This window comes from Notolepis coatsorum (assembly GCF_963971535.1).
Source record: "Notolepis coatsorum genome assembly, chromosome: 1".
NCBI classification, from domain to species: Eukaryota; Metazoa; Chordata; class Actinopteri; order Aulopiformes; family Paralepididae; genus Notolepis; species Notolepis coatsorum.
Window position 1 is genome coordinate 63,626,695 of NC_140165.1, and position 25,068 is coordinate 63,651,762.

Consider the following 25,068-nt stretch of genomic DNA (forward strand, 5'->3'; position numbering starts at 1 on the left):
TGTCACCTGCCCCAGAGACTACAGTTGAAAATTAGCCAACTTGGCTAAACTGGCATATTTACAGTCAAATGTTCCTTAATATGCACTGTCTCTGTATTTTAAACCAATAAATACAAATACAAATACAGAACGTTCAACAGTGTAGCATTAAGCTAACAGCCATTCGGCTGATAGCAACAAGCTAACGTATACCAGCCTGGTAAACACAGCGAGCTAACGCCGCAGCTAACAGCTGCGCAGCTAACAGCTGACTGGCTAAAACAGTAGTCCACAACTAGCATGCAAGCTAAACAGCTATCACCTGAACTGGATACAATGACATAACAAGCCACACTTCAGACAGGCCGCTGTCCCAATCCCTTCCCTAACAGGGAAAAGAAAAAGAAATGTCAGAACACAGTTGTCAATGGTGATCCAGACATACACGGGGCCCTTTGAGCATGGAACTTCCGATAAAGAAGATCTTATGCCCACATTTCCTCATTAGGGTATACTTTCATTTGTATATGAAAGATGGGGCCTGCACGGGACAGAGAAGCATCCGCTCTAGAATCCTGGGATCACCAGAACCTAGCGCGGGCCACTAGATTAGCCATCATGGGCGTCAAACCAAGATCCTCCGACCGCCGTTTTAAGCCGAGCAGAGGACCCTAGCCTGGGGTCGGCGTTTCGTAAATTGTTAGCTAACCCCCATAGCATCAACAACAACCAGAGCTCGCAAGCAAAACAGTACGTACCCAACCTGGAAACAACCACTTCTCACAACAGACGGTGCGTCCTACAGTCAAGCTGTGTTGCTGGAGGGTAACCCCATCCAGCCGCAGCAAGGAGGATTGTAGTTGGGAAGCATGTCAGCGGCGTGAGCTCCTAATACGAAAAAACGTTGAAGGTCGGAATGATCCAGACACTCCAGTAACGAAGACAATATCGCCGTATTTTCTCGAAAATAGTGAGAGAGAAAATAAAGATATGATGTCAACGTATCTCTTGTTTTCCAACTTTCTTCTACTAACAACCTCGTCAAGTGGGGATCTACCGAAGGCACTTCCTTGTGGTGAAAGTGAAGAAGGAGGCGAGTAGGTGACCACACACCTGCTTATGAAGGTAAGCGGAAGGGGGTGTGGTCAGACGGATGTTGGGATGTAAAGGTACATGGTGGAATTTTTTATTCAGTGCTCATGCACGAAGTGAAGTACAGTGCAGACAGGTGCTGAGCAAGCCATTAACGACATAGAACTTTCTGTTATCTTCTACAAGTTACCAAAGGCTGCCTTTCTGTCATCTTCTACATGTTACCAAAGACTGCCTTTCTGTCATCTTCTACAAGTTACCAAAGACTGCCTTTCTGTCATCTTCTACAAGTTAACAAAGACTGCCTTTCTGTCATCTTCTACATGTTACCAAAGACTGCCTTTCTGTCATCTTCTTCTTTTTTTTTTTTTTTTTTTAAGTGTTAACTAACTTTAATAACAGTACATCTGCAAACAGTGCCAGTGTAGTTTAGTTATGAGTTGTCCCCCCCAATTCAGTTCAATGCAGTTCAACTGCCAGTGCACTGCAATAACGAAATAATAATTAAATAGTTAAATACAAAATAATAATGTGTTTAAAAGAAATCAGAAAAAACTGTAAAATGTCATTTCTTTCAAAGAGATGTCCTTTAACTCTTTGACTGCCACGCTGATTTTCCATCTTTACTCCCTGGCGTGCGCATGCGCGCACACACACACACAGAAAGGGAGAATGGCTTATCTGTGTGTGTGTGCGCACAAGCGCCCATTAAGCAGACTTAATGATTTTAGAATATCATTAAGACAACTATCCAGTTTTTTTTTTTTTTTGGCTGCCAATGAGTTATTATTTTTGAAACAAACACATAAACAAACATGACAACACAAGATTAGATATACAAGCATTAATTAACAGTGCACATCCAATGAAATCAACCATTTAGTTAAATGTCTTATACAAGATATACCCCTAATACCTGCTATCTAATACCCTACACACATATGCTCTTGCTCGCTCCTGACCAGACACTACCATTATATGCTAGCTTTTATTCTCTCCACCACTTCTAACCACATTGTCATTTTGGATTCATTGAGACCCAACATTCTTGCTGTAGATATTTCTAGATAAATCACATCGAGATATGTAAGAATCCAGACCTTCCGGCACATTTTTTCCGGTTGAAACCATCGTGATGCTATCAGCTTTTTAGCCACTGTGATACCAGATAAAACCAATCTCTTTAGCTGTATAGGTACTGCACACTCAAAAACATCATTCAGCAGTAATACAGAGGGGTGTACAGGTATATTCAGAGTTAAGAGATTTGATAATTGCTGGGTCACTTCTTTCCAGAATATCTTAACTGGTGGGCAGTCCCAGTACATGTGCATAAATGTCCCCTCGTCCCCATTTGTACATAAGGAGCATTTGGAGTCTTGTTTAAGACCCATTCTGTTCAGTCTTATAGGAGTCAAGTATGTCCTGTGAATATAGTTAAGATTGATTTGTTGATGGTCCGGGTTCCTTGATGCAAGTCGAACATTTGCCCCGGCTTCTTGCCAATCAAAATCTTTTTCCAGGTCTGGTATATCCCTCCTCCAGACTGAGTCTAGGTGGAGGGTTTCATACGAGGACGTTAGTAATTGATGATAAAAATCTGATACAAAACCTCTCGATGTCTCTCTTTCATAGAAGAATTTGTGGTATCTGTGGTGTACAATTGGTATCCAAAAATGGAACACCATGAGCCTTCAAACATAACAATAACTGTGCGTAAAAATAATATGTGGAATCGGTGAGATTAAATCTTTTGTGTATTTCATCATAACTACAAAAACCCTGTTTGTTGAAAACATCTCCTAATGTGTGTATGCCTTCTAGGGAATCTTATAGGTCGTTTTCCAATCAGGAGTGCATTGTTATTGAATAAGGGAGTATGATTATGCCATTTATGTGGGTTAGAATATTTTTTTTGTGTTTCACGCCATATCCGGATCGCATGAGTAATTATGGGGCCAAATTTCCGTTCGCATTGCTTAATTGATAATTTGGTGTATACTATGTCCTGCAGTCTATGTGGAGCTACTATATTTTCTTCAAAATTTCTCCAGGATACTGATGCTTGGGGATCAAACCATGTTGTCAGTGGTCTTAAAGTGTATGCCTTAAAATAGTGGAAAAAATCTGGAAATGCCATACCACCGTCTGCTTTGTTTCTCTGTGCGGTGGATCTTTTTATACGTGGTGGTTTGTTATTCCAAATAAATTTGTATGCGGAGGAGTGTAATTTTTTCCAGTAACCATCTGGAGGGGGTAACGGTAGCATTGAGCTGAAGAAGTTGATTCTAGGTAGGACGTCCATCTTAACTATTGATACCCGTGCCTGTACTGAGTTTTTAAGTTTTGACCACCTGTCAAAGTCGTATTTTATTTTATTTTGGATTTTTATGTAATTGTGCTTCACCGTTTGGCTTATGGTAGGGAATACTTCAACTCCCAAACATCTAAAGTGTTTACCCATCGGTATCTCTTCTGGGAGGGTTATATTTTTTTTTGCAGGGGCGTTAAGTGGAAGGAAAGCCGACTTCGGCCAATTTATCTTAAATCCCGATAAATCGCCAAAGTCCTCAATCAACTTGAGAAGATGAGGCAATGCGGTGTTGGGGTTTTGCATGAACAGTATTACGTCGTCCGCATATGAACAAATTTTATGTTGTGTGCCCTTGATTACGATTGGTTCTATGGATTGGGATTGTCTTATATATTGTGCTAAAGGCTCTAATGATAAATCGAATAGTCCGGGACTAAGAGGGCAACCCTGTCTAGAAGAGTGTGATACCGGAAAGATTTCGGAGGTGATTATACCTGTTGTAATCATGGCCGATGGGTCTTTGTATAATACTTTAATCATATCAATGAATCCTTTTCCTAACCCCATCCTTTCTAATACTGCCCATAGATACGACCATTCCAACCTGTCAAAAGCTTTCATTGCATCCAGGGACAGCATCGCCTTAGGTGTGGTGTCGTCCTTGTTAGCATCTAGTACGTGTAGTAATCGTCTTATGTTATCAGTGATCAAGCGGCCTCTTATGAAGCCAGTTTGATCCGGATGAACTAAAGACGTCATATGCTTTTGAAGTCTGATGGCTAATACCTTAGAGTACAGTTTGATATCGGTTCCGAGGAGGCTTAAGGGTCTATAACTACCGCACTCGGTGGGGTCTTTGTCTTTTTTAAGGAGGACTGTTATGAGTGCAATATTGTCGTTCTTATGGAAGTTCCCCTCCTTGACTGAGTATAAAATCATATTAAGTAATAGGGGTCCAATTATGTCCCAACATGAGAGGTACATTTCTGGTGGGATACCGTCTCTTCCAAGACCTTACCACTTTGCATTTCGGATATGGCCTTCCTGAGTTCCTCTAGTGTGATCGGTGTTTCTAACTGTTTAGCGTCATCCTCTGAACGTTTAGGGAGGTTAATTTGATTAAGATATGTGTCCATTTTGTTTTGATCGAAGGTCGTTTCTGATTTATACAAGTTGGAGTAGAATTCTTTGAATGTCGCGTTTATTTTTTTAGGGTCTGTAACAAGTCCTTGTTGTGCTTTAATGGTAGTTATATCTGCAAATTTTGCGTTAACTCTTAATCGCATAGCTAATAGGTGACTTGGTTTAGAACCTTGAGAGTACTGCTGTTGTCTTGTGCTACGTATTTGTATTTCAGATTGTTGTTTATATATGGCGTTAATCTCTTTTTTTAGTACATTAACTTGAGTTTCCAGTCGAACCGAGTCGTTGTATTGTAAAGAAGTAAATAACGTAGAGTAAAGCATTTCCAGTTCAGCCAGTTTCGATTCTTGCGTATTTTGGAGGAAAAGCTATCGGTGAAATCCTTGATCATTCCCTTTACCGACATCCATAACATTCTGGGGTCCTGCACAGAATTCGCATTCTCCAGTAGGAATACTGAAAGAGCTTCTTTGAATTGTGTAATGAATTCCTTGTTATTAAGCAGCATCGAGTTAAATCGCCATCTTGGGGCTCGGGATGATAGTATACCAAATGTTCCTTTTAGGAGTAAATAACAGTGATCTGATAATGCATTGGGTATCATTTCCACATCATAGTTATCAAATAGTCTCGGGGATGCAAAAACATAATCTATTCTGGATAATGTGTTATGTCTCGCAGATCGACAAGAGTACTTCCGGGTCGTGGGGTTGAGTGATCGCCATAGGTCATTTACACCTGTATTCTTCGACCAATCCTTTAATGCATTAGATGAATTTCTTTGTTCGTTGGAAAAGGAGGGGTAAGATTTATCCATCCCTGGATCCCAAATGGCATTAAAATCCGCACCAATTATAAATGAGTATTCGGGAAGGTCTAACATTGTTCTGGTAAGTGTAGTGAAGAAATTAGCTTCGTACAAATTTGGGGCGTATACCGCTATTACGCTATTACGCTATTTTCCTGTTCTTGTGTACAATCTTAGCTATAGTTATCCTACCATCTGCATCATGAATGAATGAATGACCTTTATATAGCACCCTTCACAGCACGAATAAAAACACAATAAAACAAAATCAGAAATAAATGACAACAAACAAACAGCAGTTAAAAACAGTGAAACCAGATAGAAAAAGTAGAATAAAAGAATTTGGATAAAATCATGAGTCACTAATTAAAACAAAACTATAGAACAGTGAGGACAAGAAAAGGCGCCTATGCATGATCAAAAGCCTGTCTGAACAAATGTGTTTTTAGTTGTTTTTTAAAAGAGTTTTCAGAGGGGGCAGTTCGCAGGTCCAGGGGGAGAGCGTTCCAGAGCCTTGGTGCTGTCACCTCGAAGGCTCGATCACCCCTTGTTTTTAGCCTGGACCTGGGGATCACCAGGAGGTGCTGATCGGCAGATCTGAGTGAGCGGGTGTTGGTGTAGGGATGGATGAGTTCCGTGATGTAGATAGGGGCCTGACCGTGAAGTGCTCTGAAGGTGAAAGTGAGGACTTTGAAGTGAATTCTATAGTGTACCGGGAGCCAGTGCAGGGATACCAAAATGGGAGTGATGTGACATGATTTTTTTGACCTTGTGAGTAGCCTGGCTGCAGCATTTTGGACCATTTGTAGTTTATCTTTTATTTTATTCAAGATGGAGAGAAAGGCTGGGTAACGAAGGCTTGGCTTAAGATTTCTCCTGTATAGCCTCTCCAGCACCTCTTTGTAGGGGACACGTAGGGCAATGGCCTCCCTGCATAGATCCTCGTAGAAAGACACTGGTTTGTCATTATATTTCAGTTTCCCCCATTGCTTGCGTGCCCCTCTGATGATCGCGTCTCTTATTTCTGTCTTGCGCAGAGTAGCAATGATAACCCTCGTCCCGTTGCCTTTTAGGTCCCGTGTACCGATTCTATAACAATTGTCCACTAACGGCGCTGTGGATAGGATCTGTTTACCTAGAATTCAAGCTAACACTGTTGGAAATATGTCGTCTGTGCAATTGACTGATTCATCCAATCCCACAATACGGATATTATATCTACGGTAGTAACGTTCGGTCTCGAGCCGCCTCTCCATTGCTTCCTCTTCGATGTCTTGTATTTTCTTCCGAAGCGCTTTGTCCACCTGTTGTATCTCCTCCGCTATCTCTGTGAATCCATCGTGAACAGTCTTCTTGTTCTCCTCGACTTTCAATGTGATTTCTAGCACCGTGTTCTCCACTGCAGTAATACGCCCGGCCTGTTCTGCGGCCGCTTTTTTAACCTCTTCGAATTTAGCATTGATGTGTAATTTGAAGTCGTCGATGTGTAATTTGAAAGCGTCCATCTGATCCTTTATCAGGTTAGTCAGAGACTTGAAATCGGGTTGTGTATCCTCCCTGCTTGTATCAGTTGAGGTTGTAGGAGCATTGGGAGACAGTGGATTTGACTGATATTTTCTTCTCAAATTCCACTGCTTTCTCTCTCACGGTGTTTGCCCCCGCCGTTACCGTTATATTGTCGTCTGCTGTCACCCTCTCGGGGCAAGTCGTCGTCGGGCCCGGTATATTATCAGCTACTGTCTCCCCAACGGGGCAAGTCAACAATGGTGCTGTTGTATTGGCGGCTGCTGTATCCCTCGATGAGCGTGTCACAACTTGCGCCGTTGTACTGTCTCCTCCTAGTTTCTTTCCAGTCTCTTTCTTTTCCTTAGGTCCCATGTTGAATCTTTATTTCTTTTGATATAGTTAGTAGAAGGTCTTATTTAATATATACGATGAGGTTTAAACTCATTAGTGTTGTACAAATAAGGTTTTTAAGCTAAATTAACGTTGACGGGAGCGGAGCTTTGACCAAACGTGTCTGCTACATGTTGTTGTCAAACCGGAAGTCCTTTCGGTCATCTTCTACATGTTACCAAAGACTGCCTTTCTGTCATCTTCTACAAGTTACCAAAGACTGCCTTTCTGTCATCTTCTACAAGTTACCAAAGACTGCCTTTCTGTCATCTTCTACAAGTTACCAAAGACTGCCTTTCTGTCATCTTCTACATGTTACCAAAGACTGCCTTTCTGTCATCTTCTACAAGTTAGCAAAGGCTGTCTTTCTGTCTTCTTCAAGTTACCAAAGGCTGCCTTTCTGTCATCTTCTACAAGTTACCAAAGACTGCCTCTTCTACTTAAGCATTACATCACGCGCAGGAGTGGTTTGTGAACAATAAACCATGCCTAGGGGTGGTCGTTAGACCCCCCTAGGCATGGTTTATTGTTCACAAATCACGACTGCAAGTGATGTAATGCTTTTATACAACTGCCACATTCATCCAACCTTATTGCTATACAATAAACACACATTAATCGAAGATTTATTGAAAAAACCATCCGCCAGAAAAAGTAGTTCCCACAACTACAAAAAAGACAAGTTGCCTCCATGTGGAAGCAGCTTGAAGTGCATCCAACCAACTAACACATCCAACTGTGTGTTATTGGAATGATTGAGAGAAGTTGCCTCCATGTGGAAGCAGCTTGAAGTGCATCCAACCAACTAACACATCCAACTGTGTGTTATTGCATCCAACTGCCTTTCAACTAAGGCATCCAACCAACTAACACATCCAACTGCCTTTCAACTAAGACATCGAACCAACTAACACATCCAACTGCCTTTCAACTAAGACATCCAACCAACTAACACATCCAACTTTTCTTTAGTTTTTAATTATGAAGTTAGTGGTTATTGGAATGATTGATTGATTGATTGATTGAAAATTGTATTACCAGATGCAGAATGGGTACAATACAGTACGGCTCAATACACACAATTGTTAAGGGGATGCAGACCTACTTTCTATAGAACTTCATTCTTAGATGCTTCTATAGAAAGTAGGTAAAACAAATTAAAAAGTTTTCTTTGCCCTATAGGAAAAAAAGGTTTTCTTCGCCCTATTTTTTTATTTATTTTTTTAAACCTACTGTAGAGGGCCTAAACTTAACCAGTTGGAAACCAAGCGTACAGTAATAAAATTAGCAATCAATCAATCAATCAATCAATCAACTCAATAGGCCATGCTCACTTAGAACAGCGCAGCACCCAGATCTCTCTCAGTCTGACTATCCCCCGCGTTGCAGACAGGAGTGTGTGTGTGTGTGTGCGTGTGTGTGTGTGTGTGTGTGTGTGTGTGTGTGTGTGTGTGTGTGTGTGTGTGTGTGTGTGTGTGTGTGTGTGTGTGTGTGTGTGTGTGTGTGTGTGTGTGTGTGTGTATGTGTGTGTGTGCTTGGGGTGGGTGGAGACTGAGCCAGCGTCGGACAGGGCTACAGTCAGAGAGAAGGAAAAAGAAATTGAAAAAGAAATTGCAAATTAATCAATCAATCAATCCGCGATTTTTCTTTTGTTACACAATGATTCAAGACCCATCAATTACATCATCCAACATTGTTTAAAGGACTAAGACATTCGCTGTGACAGAATCGCTTGATATTTAGTCGTTTAGTCGTTATCAACATATCCATTTGTTAAATTATTGTCCGGCATCTTGTGATCCGGCGGAGTGATGTGATGTGATTCGGTTGTGGGCGGGTCCTGGGCCAGCAGCATGGAATTGTGAAGAATAAACACGTGTAAAATGACTGTTTCAGCCAATCAGAATCAAGAAATTTGCATGCCGTTGTATAAAAGTTACCAAAGACTGCCTTTCTGTCATCTTCTACAAGTTACCAAAGACTGCCTTTCTGTCATATTCTACAAGTTACCAAAGACTGCCTTTCTGTCATCTTCTACAAGTTACCAAAGACTGCCTTTCTGTCTACTTCTACAAGTTACCAAAGACTGCCTTTCTGTCATCTTCTACAAGTTACCAAAGACTGCCTTTCTGTCATCTTCTACAAGTTACCAAAGACTACCTTTCTGTCATCTTCTACAAGTTAATTTTAAACATTTACAGATAATTTCACGGTAAGAGGTCGCCATTTCGCAGCAGAAACAGGTTCCCAGCACTTTTGAAAACATTTGCTTGTTTCTATCGCATAAAACCATTTTAAGAGAAATTAAACATCTTTCTATCAGACTGGATTTGTCAGTGGATGAAACTATCGACGATTTGGAAGCGTTTATTGACGTGTTTTATGATAATATGTTGGCTAAAAAGGCCGCTGGACGGGAAAGAAAACGCAGCAGGAATCAGCTGGGCTCTAGCGATACGGAGTATCCACTTCTTGCAGAACTAAAAGTAATGCGTGAGTCTATGTCAACTATGCAAAAGCAGCTGGAGAAGTTGGATCTTTTGAAGAAGCTAAGTGACGACGTGGAGGAGTTAAAGCAATCGGTGGAATTCAACAACTCCCTAATCGAAGTCCTAAAGAAGGACAACGCTTCTCTCAGGGCTGACGTTATAAGACTACAGAAAGTCACAATCGAGCTCCAAGAAGACAACTACAAAACGGCGAATGATGTGCTGGATCTACAGAACCGAATCATGAGAGACAATATAATTATACATAGGCTTCCTGAACAAAGTGGTGAAGAAAGGGGAGCTTACATAAAGTCGGAGCAGATCGTTCTGTCTTTCTTGGTGGACAGACTCAAGATGATAAAGCCAGACACAGATGCAATCCGCTTCTGCAGAGTGCACCGTCTTGGGCAATCCAAGCCTGGGGTCCAGAAGTCTCGTCCCATAGTGGCGAGGGTCACTGAGTCCAGAATGAAGCACGCCATCATGGAGAGAGGCAGAGAGTTGAAAGGCTCTGCCTTCTCGATCACTGATCAATATCCATCGGAGATCATGAGGAGACGACGTCTACTCCATCCAATTATGACGGACGCCAGAAACAGTAACAAAAAGACCCGTCTGTTCATCGATAAACTCTTCATTGATGGACAGTTGTATCGCAACTCCGACATTACATATTGGCTGACGGGCGGTGATGAAAAAGCACAGGCTGGACGCTAACGTGTTTCTTACTGCAGTAAACAATGGTGCAGGCTTGTGACGGTACACACACGCGACTATGGTTGCTACGGTAATAGTGTCACACTCTGTTAATCTGCCAAAGAAGGGTATGTTACTTGCTCATTTGAATGTGTGTAGTCTGAGGAACAAGGTGCATGAATTATGCCACTTGGTAGAATCAAATAATATACACATACTTGCTATCACAGAAACACACCTGGACTCATCTTTTGGTGATTCAGAGGTTGCAATGCATGGTTACAATCTGTTCAGAAAGGATAGAGATAAGAATGGTGGCGGAGTTCTGATTTATGTACAGAATCATATTCCAGCTAAAGTTTAAGTTTAAGTTTAAGTTTATTTGGATCCCCATTAGCCACAGCAGTGCTGGGGCTATTCTTCCTGGGGTCCATAACACATAAAATACAGTTACAGACGTATACACTCACAACATTTACATGTCATACAGACAATTAAAACAACAATAAAAACCCTTATACACTCATACCATTTACATGACATACAGACCATTAAAACAACAATAAAAACCCTTATACACTCACAACATTTACATGTCATACAGACAATTAAAACAACAATAAAAACCCTAATCAAATTCATAATACAAGATAAAAATATCAGACACATACATTTTCATTTACGTACACACTATCTATTAGGGAATGTCAATTTCTTTGGTTGAAAATGTTGTTTTACCACGATTTTGAAACGGCATTTACTATTCTCCTGCTTAACATGTCTGGGAAGAGAGTTCCATTCCTGCATACCACGGAACATGACAGTTCGCTTCATTGCATTCGACCTCACTTTTGGAAGTGTAAAACCTCGTGCAGAAGCATGTCTGGTGGAATGGTTGTGTCTGTCAAGACTTATTGATAAATTGTTATATAAAATTGAGGGGATCTTTGTAACAAGAATATTCCTAGTGAATACAAGGAGTGAGCAGAGTAATTTATGTTTGACAAGTAACCAAGTTAAACAACTGTGCATCGCTGCAACATTAGTTCTGTACTCACAGCGACTGAAAAAGTACGATACGACTACGATACAAAATGAAATAGAAGCCTTATGGTTACAAATACAATTGCCAAATTTAAAACCCATATTAATTGGATGCTGTTATAGGCCACCAAGTGCCAGTTCAAATTATCTACATGGTATATGTGAAATGTTAGACAACACAGCTGATTGTAATAGTGAAATATATTTCATGGGAGACCTGAATATCAATGCCTTCAATGAGAAATGCCCCATGTGGAACAAGATTGCATTAGCTGCCAAAATGTGTAATATGACTCAGGTAATGACATCACCAACTAGAATGGCTACAAATAAACATGGGGCCATTACAACAAGCTGCATTGATCATATATATACTAACAGGCCAGAGCACTGCACTAAAGTGTTGTCACTTACAGTTGGTTTTAGTGATCATAACCTAGTTTTGTACGGAAGACCAAAATACCTAAAGCTGGCTCCAAGATAAATTATAGAAGGTCTTATAAGGGGTTTAATCCAGCGCAATTTGTGGAGGAGGTAAAGAATAAGCAATGGTTTGATGTTTGCTATGAAGAAAACCCAGAAAAAGCACTGGGAGAATTTATGAAGTATTTCATGGGGATAGCCGATCAGCATGCTCCAATGAGAAAATGGTCGGCACGGACAAATTGTGCACCGTGGTTGAATAATGAGATGAGAAGTCTGATGGTCCAACGAGATGATGCAAAATAAAATGCAAATAGAACAGGTAATCCATGTGACAAACAACATTACTGTAAACTAAGAAACGCGGTAACCAAATTGAATAAATGTAGAAAGAAGGAATACTACATGCAGAAAATCAGTGATTCTAAAAATTATGGGAAAAAATTATGGAGAATGTTAAATAACATAATGGGGAGGAACTCAAACATGCATCCTTCCTTTATAGAAACAGAGGGTAAATTCCTTACCAAGCCAGCAGATATTGCAAATCATTTGAATGATTACTTTACAAATAAAGTAGACAAGCTGAGTAATGCCATGGGTGCAGTCGAGGACACAGTGTCACATAACATCATTAAAGATTGTATCATGAAGGAAAAGCAGTGCATGTTTGAATTCCACCATGTTACAGAGGAAAATGTTGAAAATATGCTTTTACACCTGTCTGATGATAAATCTCCTGGTATTGACAACTTGGATGGTAAACTGCTCAAAATGACTGCCAAATACATATCTAAGCCATTAAGTCACATCTTCAATAAATGTTTAGAGCAAGGTGTGTGCCCTGAGATCTGGAAGGAAGCCAAGGTTATCCCATTACCTAAGGACAAAAGAAAAACCTTTGCTGGTTCCAATAGTCAACCCATAAGTCTCCTCCCAGTGTTAAGTAAAATAATAGAGAACATTTTATACACCCAAATTCAAAACTACTTTTCAAGTAATAGTCTGATAACGAACTACCGACATGCATATAGAGATGGTCACTCTACAAGCACAGCACTTGACCAAATGACGACGAATGGTTTAAGAGCATGGATGACAGGAGGCTTGTTGGAGCTGTGATGTTAGACTTTAGCGCAGTTTTCGATGTGATCGATCATATTCTGCTGCTGAACAAACTCAAATGCCATGGCTTTGGCTCTGTTGCTATGTGTTGGATGGAGACCTACCTGACTAGGAGAAGCCAGAGAGTATTTTTCAATGGGAGCTTTTCTGAAAGTAAGGTGTTGCAGTGTGGGGTCCCACAGGGAAGTTCGCTTGGGCCTTTGCTATACTCAATATTCACAAACGACCTCCCTTATGTATTAGATAAATCTAGTGTAGTTCAAGTTCTTTAATAGTTGTCATACAGAAGTACAGAATACTTTCATACAAAATGCTTCTCACTGTTACGCTCCAGAGACTGTGCTAGACAAGATAGTATCAAATAACATAATAACATAATATAGCATGAATTTAGAAGAAGAAAAATGAGGTCACAGTGTTCGGTATAGACATATGTACAATGTTCTGAGTTACCATATAATATACAATACACAATACTATGCAGTGTACTAATATACAGTACTATCTAGTGCAAAGCAGAAATGGGATGAGGTACAATTTTAGGTACAATTTACAGTAAGGTGTACGAGTTGTAGTGCAATCCTTCATCCATAAATATAAAGTGTGGGGAGTGGGTGCTACAGTGTGTTTGTTTAAAGTGGGTGTGTGCTATAAAGTGTGTGGAGTGGGTGCTACAGTGTGTTTGTTTAAAGTGAGTGTGTGCGTGTGGATGTGTGTGCTATGTGCGTTTGGTGGTTGTTGTTGTGTAGTGTTCATTCATTGTTCGTTTAGCAGCCTGATGGCCTGGGGATAGAAGCTTCTTCTGAGTCTTTCTGTGCTCGCCTTGAGACTCCGGTATCGCTTGCCTGACCGCAGCAGTTCAAAGAGGCAGTTGTTCGGGTGACTGGAGTCTTTAATGATTCTCTTAGCCTTGCCCTTGCAACGCTTGTTGTAAATGTTCTGGAGGGTGGGGAGCCCCCCTCCAATTGTGCGTTCGGCTGAACGTGTCACTCTTTGTAGTCTGCTTCGGTCTTGTGCAGTGCTATTCCCAAACCAGGAGGTGATGTTGCCGGTCAAGATGCTCTCTATTGTACATGAGTAGAAGTTCTTAAGGATCTTCTGGCTGACTTGGAACTTCCTTAGGCGCCTGAGGAAGTAGAGGCGTTGTCGTGCCTTCTTCACAACACTGTCAATGTGTGTGGTCCATGTCAAGTCCTCGGATATGTAGGCTCCGAGGTACTTAAAGCTGTTGACTCTCTCAACCGGTGCCCCGTCGATGCTGAGGGGGCTGTAGTCCTTGACCCCCGACCTCCTGAAGTCCACAATCATCTCCTTTGTTTTGCTGACGTTCAGGGAGAGGCTGTTTTCCTGGCACCATCCCGCCAGGACCTTGACCTCTTCCAGGTAGGCCCTCTCGTCGTTGGCAGAGATCAGGCCCACCACCACTGTGTCGTCAGCAAATTTGATGATTGTATTGCTACTCCGCTGAGCCACACAGTCGTGTGTGTACAGGGAGTAGAGGAGGGGACTCAGAACACAGCCCTGGGGGGCCCCTATGTTGAGGGTGATGGATGAGGAGGTGCAGTTGCCTGCTCTCACCACCTGGGGTCTGCCAGTCAGGAAGTCCAAGACCCACTGGCAGAGGTCATAGCCCAAGCCCAGGTCCCTGAGCTTGGCTATGAGTATGGAGGGGACTATGGTATTGAATGCCGAGCTGTAGTCGATGAATAGCATTCTCACATAGTTCCCCTGCCTCTTGTCCAGGTGTGATGCTGCTGTGTGCAGCACATGGGCTATGGCGTCCTCCGTGGACCTGTTGGGGCGGTATGCAAATTGCAGGGGGTCCATGTTGATGGGGAGGGAGGAGCAGATGTAGCCCTTTACTAGCTTCTCAAAGCACTTCATGGCTATGGAGGTGAGAGCTACAGGGCGGTAGTCGTTGAGGCAAGCAGGCTTGGATTTTTTGGGTACAGGGATAATAGTGGACTTCTTCAGGCAGGTGGGGATGACAGCCTGTTCTAAGGACAGGTTAAATATGTCAGTGAATACTGGGGCCAGTTGGTCGGCACAGACTTTTAGGACGCGGCCGGGGATGCCGTCCGGACCTGCTGCCTTCCTGATATTCACTTTTTTAAAGGTCCGCCTCACCTCATGCTCTGTTACCCTGAACACTGCGCCTCCATCAGCAGCCGACCCCCCCCCCCCCCCATTGCCATGGCTTGTGAGCTGGTGTTGTTATTACCAGCATCAAACCTCGCATAGAAGGTATTGAGGTCATTTGCTAAGGAGATGTCACTGTTCAGTTTGAGGGAGGCGCCTTTGTAGTCTGTCATCGTTTTGAGCCCCTGCCACATAGCTCTAGAGTCGGCTTGTTCAAACTGGAGTTCAATTTTATCCCTGTAGCGCCGTTTGGCCTCTGACACTGTCCTCCTTACGTTGTATCGCGCCACCTTGTGGTCATTCATGTTGCCTGCCACTAGGCCGTCGTTGTATGCTTTGGTGCGCTCTCTCAGAGCTTCACGGACGGATTTGTCTACCCAGGGTTTTTGATTTGGGTAAACTTTCATTTTGGTAGTGGGGATTGTTTCTTCCACCCTAGTACAAACATAGTCCAGCACTGTTTCCGTGTAGACATTAATGTTATCTGTGTCGCGGAACACATTCCAGTCTGTGTAGTGAAACACGGACCGGAGCGTCTCCTCTGACGTCAAATCCCATTTCTGCACCTCTCGCGAGACTACAGGAGTACTTTTAATTCTCTGTTTGTACTTTGGTGAAAGAAAGATGGACGCGTGATCTGATTTACCAAAGCCACTATCAGAATGAGCCTTGTAGCCACCTTTAAATTGCGTGTAACAGTGATCTAGGATGTTACCGCCTCTGGTGTTGCAAGTCACATGCTGATAGAAGTCAGGCAATACCTTTCTCAGATTGGCGCTATTGAAATCTCCCAGCACTAAAATGGCGGCGTTAACATTCGCCACTTGTATTCTATTTACCTCGTCGTGGAGTCTGGAGAGCGCAACCTTGTAATCATGTATGCTGACGATTCGACAATGTACAGTACAGCATCAACATGTAGTGAGTTAAACAATATACTTGGAATAGAGCTTAAAGCCATAACAGACTGGGTCAACAATAACAAACTGGTACTCAACATTGCAAAAACAAAAGCAGCGATCCACAATTAAGCCTGACTCTGGCTGGTCAGCCAGTGGAACAGGTAAAAGAGGCTAAGTTGCTTGGCATGGTTCTTGATTCTGGTTTAAAGTGGACAAAGCAAATTGACAGTATCATAACAAAAATAGGAAGGAGCATAGCTGTGACAAGAAAATGCACAAAGTATTTAACACCAACCACTTTGAAAGAAGTCATCCAGGCTCTGGTTTTGTAACATCTTGAGTACTGTCCCGTAATATGGTCATCAGCAGCAAAAACACATATACAGAAACTACAAATAGCTCAAAATAAGGCTGCAAGGCTAGCTCTCCACTGTTCAAAGTGCACTAACATTGGAGTTATGCACAGACAATTATCATGGCTTCCGGTTGAGAAACGTCTGCAATCCTGTCTCATTACTTTTCTCAGAAATGTTCAAGTTGTCAAAAAACCACAGTATTTTTATGATCATATAGTTTACATAAGAGAAGAACATGACCATATGACCAGACAAGCTACGTCAGGCCATCTAATGGCACCTAAACCGAGAACAAATCTACTAAAATCTTCTGTGACTTACAGAGCTATCTGGAATGGAACTCATTGCCAAGCTACTTCGCTGAAATAGAATCCAAGGCCACCTTCAAGAGGAAGTTAAAGTGCCATCTACTAACGAGCATGCACTGAGCCCTTATGGCATAGCGGTGAAAACCAATTGACTGTTAGTTGTATTTAAGTTGATGGCAGTGAGTGCTGCTCAGGAAGCACTATTTATTTGATTTTAATTATTTTATTTGAATACTTTTTACTAATAAATATCTTGTACAATATCATCCTAACTGATATTGATAATGATGTAATTGATGATGTAATTGATGTTGATGTTGATAATGATGTAATGAATTGAATATTGTTGTATCGTTGTGTGTCCGGACCCCAGGAAGAATAGCTTTTGCCAAGTGCAAAAGCTAATGGGGATCCTAAATAAACATAAACATTACCAAAGGCTGCCTTTCTGTCATCTTCTACATGTTACCAAAGACTGCCTTTCTGTCATCTTCTACAAGTTACCAAAGGCTGCCTTTCTGTCATCTTCTACAAGTTACCAAAGACTGCCTTTCTGTCATCTTCTACAAGTTACCAAAGACTGCCTTTCTGTCATCTTCTACAAGTTACCAAAGACTGCCTTTCTGTCATCTTCTACAAGTTACCAAAGACTGCCTTTCTGTCATCTTCTACAAGTTACCAAAGACTGCCTTTCTGTCATCTTCTACAAGTTACCAAAGACTGCCTTTCTGTTGTCTTCTACAAGTTACCAAAGGCTGCCTTTCTGTTGTCTTCTACAAGTTACCAAAGGCTGCCTTTCTGTCGTCTTCTACAAGTTACCAAAGGCTGCCTTTCTGTTGTCGTCTACAAGTTACCAAAGACGTTTCAAAATAACTGGAGAAACACACGATGGTTCCTCCCTCATCCCTCTCAAGATGAGGTGAAACTACTGTTTGGGCTTGAGTGGGGAGGGGCGGAGCGCAGCGCTGTGAAGGAAAGGTGCGCTGCATTTACAACACAAGACAAAATTAGAGCAATGCGTCATGCGGCACAATAATTGTTTTTATCTCGACTATCTTGTTTTCATGATCGTGGGAAGACACAATCATGATTGTAATTGAAACTGGATTAATGGGCCAGCCCTAGTGTGTGGGCACGATTAATTTAACCCTCTGCATCAATTACTGTGACACACAACAGGTGACCTGCCGGCCCCACCGCACGCAGATTGTGCCTTTAAGCAAACGAAGAGTAAACACAAGAGTAAACTCACCAGCTTCACTTAGGAACTTCTCCTTCACATCCGCTGCACAGTCCTTACAGGTCTTCACTGCCACCCGGACCCCCTCCCCGCTCTGCACACACACACACACACACACACACACACACACACACACACACACACACACACACACACACACACACACACACACACACACACACACACTTGCACGCACGTACACACACACGCGCGCGCGCGCACGCACACACACACGCGCACATGCGCACACACGCACACACACGCACACACACACACACACACACATACCCACATTATGCACACACACACAATTTTTCTTGACAATCCCATTTTGCTGCAATAAAATTATTGGAGTGAGGCGAACAGACTTTATCTTATTACAGCGTACAGTATATGAACAAATACCACCAAAAAACTATTATTATATTAGCCTAGTTACAGGTTACAGGTTAGGGCCCAGGAGTTCAAAACGTGTAATCCCTATCTGATTGGATCAGATTTGAATTAATTAATTTCAACTCATGATGAATTGAAAATTGGGGACCCTGATGTAAACAAGACGAAAGTCTTTCTCTGGTCTGCATCCCCTTAACAATTGTGTGTATTGAGCCGTACTGTACTGTACCCATTCTGCAATCTGTCAATAAAAATTTTCAATCAATCAATCAATCAATCAATCAATCAATTAATAGGGATTCAATGTTTTGAACTCCTGGGCCGGTGATCAGGTTACAGGCGATCAGGTTACAGGCGATCAGGCGATGAACTTACAGAGCTTTTATATATCCCATCATGCACCTCTCCAAAGAAGCCCTCTCCGAGGATCCGACCGAGAACGATGTCGTCTCTGCTCAGACTGTACCTCTTCTCTGAACACACACACACACATAAAGTACACACAGTACACACACACACACACATACAGTACACACAGTACACACACACACATGAAATACACACACACAGTACACACAGTACAAACACACATACAGAACACACACACGCACGTACAGTACACACACGCACACACACACAGTACACACACACACACACACACACACACATACAGTACACAGACAGTACACACACGCACATACACGCACACACACATACAGTACACACACACACACATAAAGTACACACACACAGACATCACTCACCATGTTGTAAACAATACAATAACAGATACATATTGAAACATCACCATAACACCCCTCATCACTCACCATGTTGTAAACAATACAATAACAGATACATATTGAAACATCACCATAACACCCCTCATCACTCACCATGTTGTAAACAATACAATAACAGATACATATTGAAACATCACCATAACGCCCCTCATCACTCACCATGTTGTAAACAATACAATAACAGATACATATTGAAACATTACCATAATGCCCCTCATCACTCACCGCTGTTAGGCTTGCCTTCTGGGATCTCCATGTAGATGTCTGAACCTGCAGTGAAAACCCACAGTGGTCCTTAATTATCATGAATCTTCCTTAAGATCCTCAGAACAGAGATCTCTTTCTTCCAACATGGCTGTTGTGGTACCCTTGACTGGGATTTCATAATCAAAATGTTAGATCAACCCTGAAAACTGAAAATATCTGTGGTAATAGTTAATTCATGCATTACATGGACTCTCAGAGTGAGAGAGCAAGAAATATGCAGCGTCAGTATTGTGTGACATTCCTGAGGAGCCTTCAGGCAAAACCCCCTCTGTCCAACATGGGAAGCAAACAGCCCAAAAAGGAGGGGGCCACAACCCACGAGGAAGGACATGTTGGGACAGATAAGCCCCAGAAGGGAATGTTAAAAGGTCTGAAGTCATCAGACCACCTCGATGTTGAAACTGGAAGAAGACACCACCAAGGAAGTCAGGGGGGGCTGACCGGCCTCCCCCGGAGGGTCATCTGGGGAGGGGCGCCATGTGTGGAGGCAAGGAGACTATGGGGGGAGTTAGGGTATAAAACAGTGGGTTTTGGTGAGGAGAGGGAGGCCAGCTCATGACCCGCCACGACCGTTCCCCAGGGGGTCATCGTCCTGCGCCTCCATCACCCACCGACCATGGTTTCTACTTTGCCGCTATGTAAGTAAACTGTATAATAATCCCTGTTGGTGATAACTTAAGAGGAAGATGTCTATTTAGACCAGGTTTACCATATGGCGGCAAACAAAGTACTATTGGTCTATTTCATACAGAAACATGACTACTCTTTATGTGCAAAACTGTCTTGATGTGAAGAAAATTGTGATAAACCTCATCAACCCTTTTGTACAAATCATGTATTATGCTGAATACATTTCCTGTATGTAACCAATGCATTAATTAACTCTTGGCCGCTCTGCAAATAAATGAGTTTGGACCATAGCTCCTGTTGTCTGGCTAATACACGGTTATTTCTCATCTGACTAAGTCAGATGAGGAGACCATTCTATCACTCTGTGATCTTTCCCTCCTTCCAGATAGCAACCTCATTGTGCTGTAATTAACCGTAGATATTCATTAGGAATACACAACACTGTTTACAAGCTCCAGTAATAAAACACCAAATTATTATATAATATGTGTTGATATTACTGTTATACTGTGACCTGTTTACAAGGTCCCGTAATAAAACACCAAATTATTATATATGTGTTGATATTACTGTTCTACTGTGACCTGTTTACAACGTCCCGTAATAAAACACCAAATTATTATATATGTGTTGATATTACTGTTCTACTGTGACCTGTTTACAAGGTCCCGTAATAAAACACCAAATTATTATATAATATGTGTTGATATTACTGTTCTACTGTGACCTGTTTACAAGGTCCAGTAATAAAACACCAAATTATTATATATGTCAGTGATTCCTGCAGAAATGAAATATACTTTGGGGACACGACCCATGAAAAACGTTGAGATTTCTTTTTTTTTCAAATCCTGCATTCTAGTGAATTTTCATACACTGCACTTCAGACAACCTACAACTGGTGATGGTGTCTAGGTCTTTACGTGTTAAACAGCTGAGAGCAGTCACTGCTGTTTTTTGTGGTCTTCTTTCATACGTAACATCCTCACAAACCAACAAAGAACATGATCTATATCAAATTTAAGACAGAAAACTCCACACTGGTATCTGATCGTCAATCACCGGATAACTTTATTTTAACTATATACTAATTTATGGGTGACTCCCCCCAAAGTATAATTTATGGTTTTTTTTTGTTATTTTTACTCACTGAGCACTCATTGCCACCAATGCAAATGCAAATGAGTGCTCACTGAGTAAAAAAAAATAGAAAACACACAAATTATACTTTGGGGGGAGCCATTATACTTTGGGGGGCCCCCAAAGTATTAACATAGAGAGAGAGAGAGAGAGAGAGAGAGAGAGAGAGAGAGAGAGAGAGAGAGAGAGAGAGAGAGAGAGAGAGAGAGAGAGAGAGAGAGAGAGAGAGAGAGAGAGAGAGCAGCCACCGTCTCTTCCAACATGGCGGACAAATGGGCCTTCTACACATTCTGTGAATAGGCCTCTGTTGTTAACACTTTTAAGGCCCCTCTGCTATTGCATCACGTTGATTATGATTTTGCCCCGTCAATAATAACTAAATCCAGAGGTTGTTTTTTGTGTAAATACTTGGTGGAGAATGAGTTGCTTCCCGGAGCTCTCAGGCAGGTGACAGACATCCAGACATGTGTTAAATGTACTGACGTTCACACGCGCCTCACACTCTCACACAGCCGTACGGGTCACAGGTCAACTGGGAACTGTTGCACCACTAGTGTGAACTCTAGACTCTATTGTGCGTGTGAACGTTGACGTGAGAGAAAAAAAAGTTAAAAAAAAAATGAAAAAACGTTAAAAAAAATGTTTTTTTTTTACAGTACCGAAATCTGGCACAGACGGATCTCACGTGAATTGGTACACGGTAGTACAGACGTGATTCGGTAGGTACCTTTAAAATTACCTAATTCGGTACCCATCCCTAATCAGCGGCATATATATATATCAGTATACTGCGCGCCGCGATTGGTTCTTGACAAGCGTGCAGCCAGTCGTTCAGTATTGACAAAGCCTACTTTGCTGGAACGATTTATTTCGCACTATACAGTACGTATACGTATAAGTACAAGTATAAGTCTTTATTTGTCATCAGATTAACACACACACACATGCGATGAGCGACCCACAGGAACACACATACATGCACTGAGTCGCAAGTCGTGAGACGTGTGTGTCATTTTGAGATCGCAAAGCGCTTCCTGTTGAATATATCAGACAGGGATCAGATGGCGAAACTCGGCTGTTTTACACACGCCTCATTCGCCTTATAAGGAGATGGTGGGCGTGTCTGTATGCAAATGAATTTAGCGCAAACGCGCTTTTGAGTTTAAGAATGAGTGGGATTACACCAACGATAGAGATCAAAGAAAAATACAAAATCAAATGGGACATGGACAGGATCAAGTACCTAGGGGTGAACATCACAAGAGGGGGGGAGGGGCTATACGATGCAAACTATACACAGATAAATCAGAAAATCAAGAGAGATCTAGAAAGATGGACAGTGATGCCCCTAGATTTCAGTTCAAGGATCGAAATCATTAAGATGAACATATTACCAAGGTTACTATACCTATTTCAATCCCTACCTATATTAATACCACAAAAACAATTTAGGGAATGGGATAGACAGATATCAAGATTCATTTGGGGGGGGGAAAGGCCAAGGATCAGATATCTGACTCTACAATTACCAAAGGAGAAAGGAGGGATGGCAGTACCCAGTTTAGAAAGCTATTACTATGCAGCACAGCTTAGAACAGTAGCATGCTGGTGCAATGTGAACTATGAGGCCAAATGGAAAGATATAGAAACCAAAAGAGAGGGATTCAAAGTGCAGACACTGATAGGAGATAGGGAGCTGTTCAGAAGACAGGAACAACTACTAGATCCAATTACCAGATTCACTATAAACATATGGAACACAATAGTAAAGAAATACAAGCTAGAAAAAGAATCTAAGATACTGAGATGGATAGCACACGACAACAAATTCAGACCAGGGATAGAAGATCATGGGTTCAAGAGGTGGGAACGGGGGGGTATAACAGCAATGTGCACGATGACGGAAGGAGGGGAGATGCAGACTCTACAAAAATTGAAGGAAAGATACGGACTAGAGAATAGGGACCACTTTAGATATTTACAGATTAGGGACTACTATAACAAAGAAATAAAGCAAGATAGAGACAAAGAACAGAATGGGGTAATTAAGATAATGGTAAAATCATACGAAGGACGGAAGGGGAGGGTGATATCAGCACTATATCAGGCAATAATGGACAGTAAGGGAAATACAACATTGTATGTGAAAGAAAAGTGGGAAAGAGAGTTGGAAATAGAGATAACGGAGGAGGAATGGTATGACACATGTAAGACACAACAAACAACCACAGGATCAAGGATATGGAGGGAGTTTGGGTGGAAAAATATAATTAGATACTTTATAACACCAGAAATACAGGGCAATTACACACCAGCAAAGAAAACATGTTGGAGGGAGTGTGGACAGGAAGGGGCGAACCATACACACATATTCTGGGGATGTCAGAAGATAAGGCACTACTGGGAAGAGATAGGAGGGATAATAAATGAAATAATAGGATACGAAATACCCCAGGGAGGCCAAGTGTTGTATTTGGGGAATCTGTCACAGGAAGGAATCCAAGGGGAAGACAAATATTTGATTAAGATATTGATAGTGGCAGCCAAGAAAGCTTTAACTAAACTGTGGTACAAGGTAGAAGTGCCGACAAAGGATCAATGGATAGAGTTGGTAGAGGGGATACAGGAAATGGAGAGAATCACACATCTGCTGAGGCTGCAAGAAGAAAAGTTTGAATGGAAATGGGGAAAATGGGAAGAATACAGGAGGGGAAGTAACGACATCACAGAGGTTTGAAAAGGATACAAGGAAATGAATAAAAATGTAAATAAATAATGCAAATGTAGAAGGGACCGAAGGACCCATGTCACACTTTTTCTTTACCCATTTTTTGTCTATTTGTTTTAATTTATGTACTGTGTATTGTCTATGAATGTTGTCTATGTATGTTGTTGAAAAAATGAAAATAAAAATTTAAGTTTAAAAAAAAAAAAAATTAGTGGGATTCATCATGCAAATGAGTATGCACAGATTTCGACGTTAAGAACGGCTTGATGAATGTGGTGGTGGCTTTTTTTATTGTTCTCTTAACAGACAGGTAAGCAAGAATATAAGACAAATAATAAGAGAGTATTGTTGAATGAGGCCCAATGACACTGGCAAAAATACTGCACTGGGACTGACCTGGAACTCTGCACTTTACTTTATACTTTACACTTTATATTAGAGCTGGGCCGTTAACGGCGTTAACGCCGGACTGTTATCGCGCGATAATGCAATTGACGCCGTTAATCTATTCTCAGTTGGGTCTCCTCTCCTCTGTCTGTCTGCACGAGAAGCGAGCCGCAGCGACTCACACTCACAGAAAATACACATACAGGTACTTAATAAGGGAGGGGCCTCTCCGTGGCTCCGTGCTGCTGAAGCGCGCAGCCACACAGACGAGCTCTGCACTCATCATGGCGGAGAGAACTAAACGAAAGTCTGGGTACAGTTAACGTAAGTCGATGCCGACAACGCACGTTGCCACAAGTGCAATAAAACATTTGCAAGTATGGCAATACAAGCAATTTGTCAAAACATCTGTTGTCAAAACATAACATTAGTCTGCAGAAATGCGCCGTTTTCGACTGCTTTGCTCGCAGTGTTCCATCTCCATGCACGTCCACTGCAGGTAAGCCAAAATAATACGGAGTTAGCTAGGCTAATAACGAATTATTACGAATAGGCTAATAAATAAAATATAATTGCTTAGCTACAAATATATTTGAAAGATGACAGCCCACGCCTCCTCCCTCTCCCTCCACCACCGGTCCCAGCTAAGCCAAGTCCCTTCACCCTAGCAGCTAGGAAGGATGACAGAGGTAGGGGGAACGAGTGTCACAGGGCTGTCTGTGACCCAGTTTGTTGTCAAAGGCCTGCACCCTTTCTCTACAGT

The 25,068-nt window shown here is 41.9% G+C and overlaps 1 protein-coding gene across 1 annotated transcript in view; it reads right to left on the reverse strand.

Moving 5' to 3' along the window:
* LOC311235746 (protein-tyrosine kinase 2-beta-like) overlaps positions 1–25,068 on the reverse strand; it is a gene marked incomplete at its 5' end in the record, with an annotated part of 197,699 nt that overhangs the window by 143,817 nt on the left and 28,814 nt on the right. Inside the window, 3 exons of the mRNA XM_084323215.1 lie at positions 17,967–18,048; positions 18,726–18,823; positions 19,379–19,423. Of these exons, the coding sequence (XP_084179341.1) occupies positions 17,967–18,048; positions 18,726–18,823; positions 19,379–19,423 (225 nt within the window). The remainder of the gene's footprint in view (positions 1–17,966; positions 18,049–18,725; positions 18,824–19,378; positions 19,424–25,068) is intronic.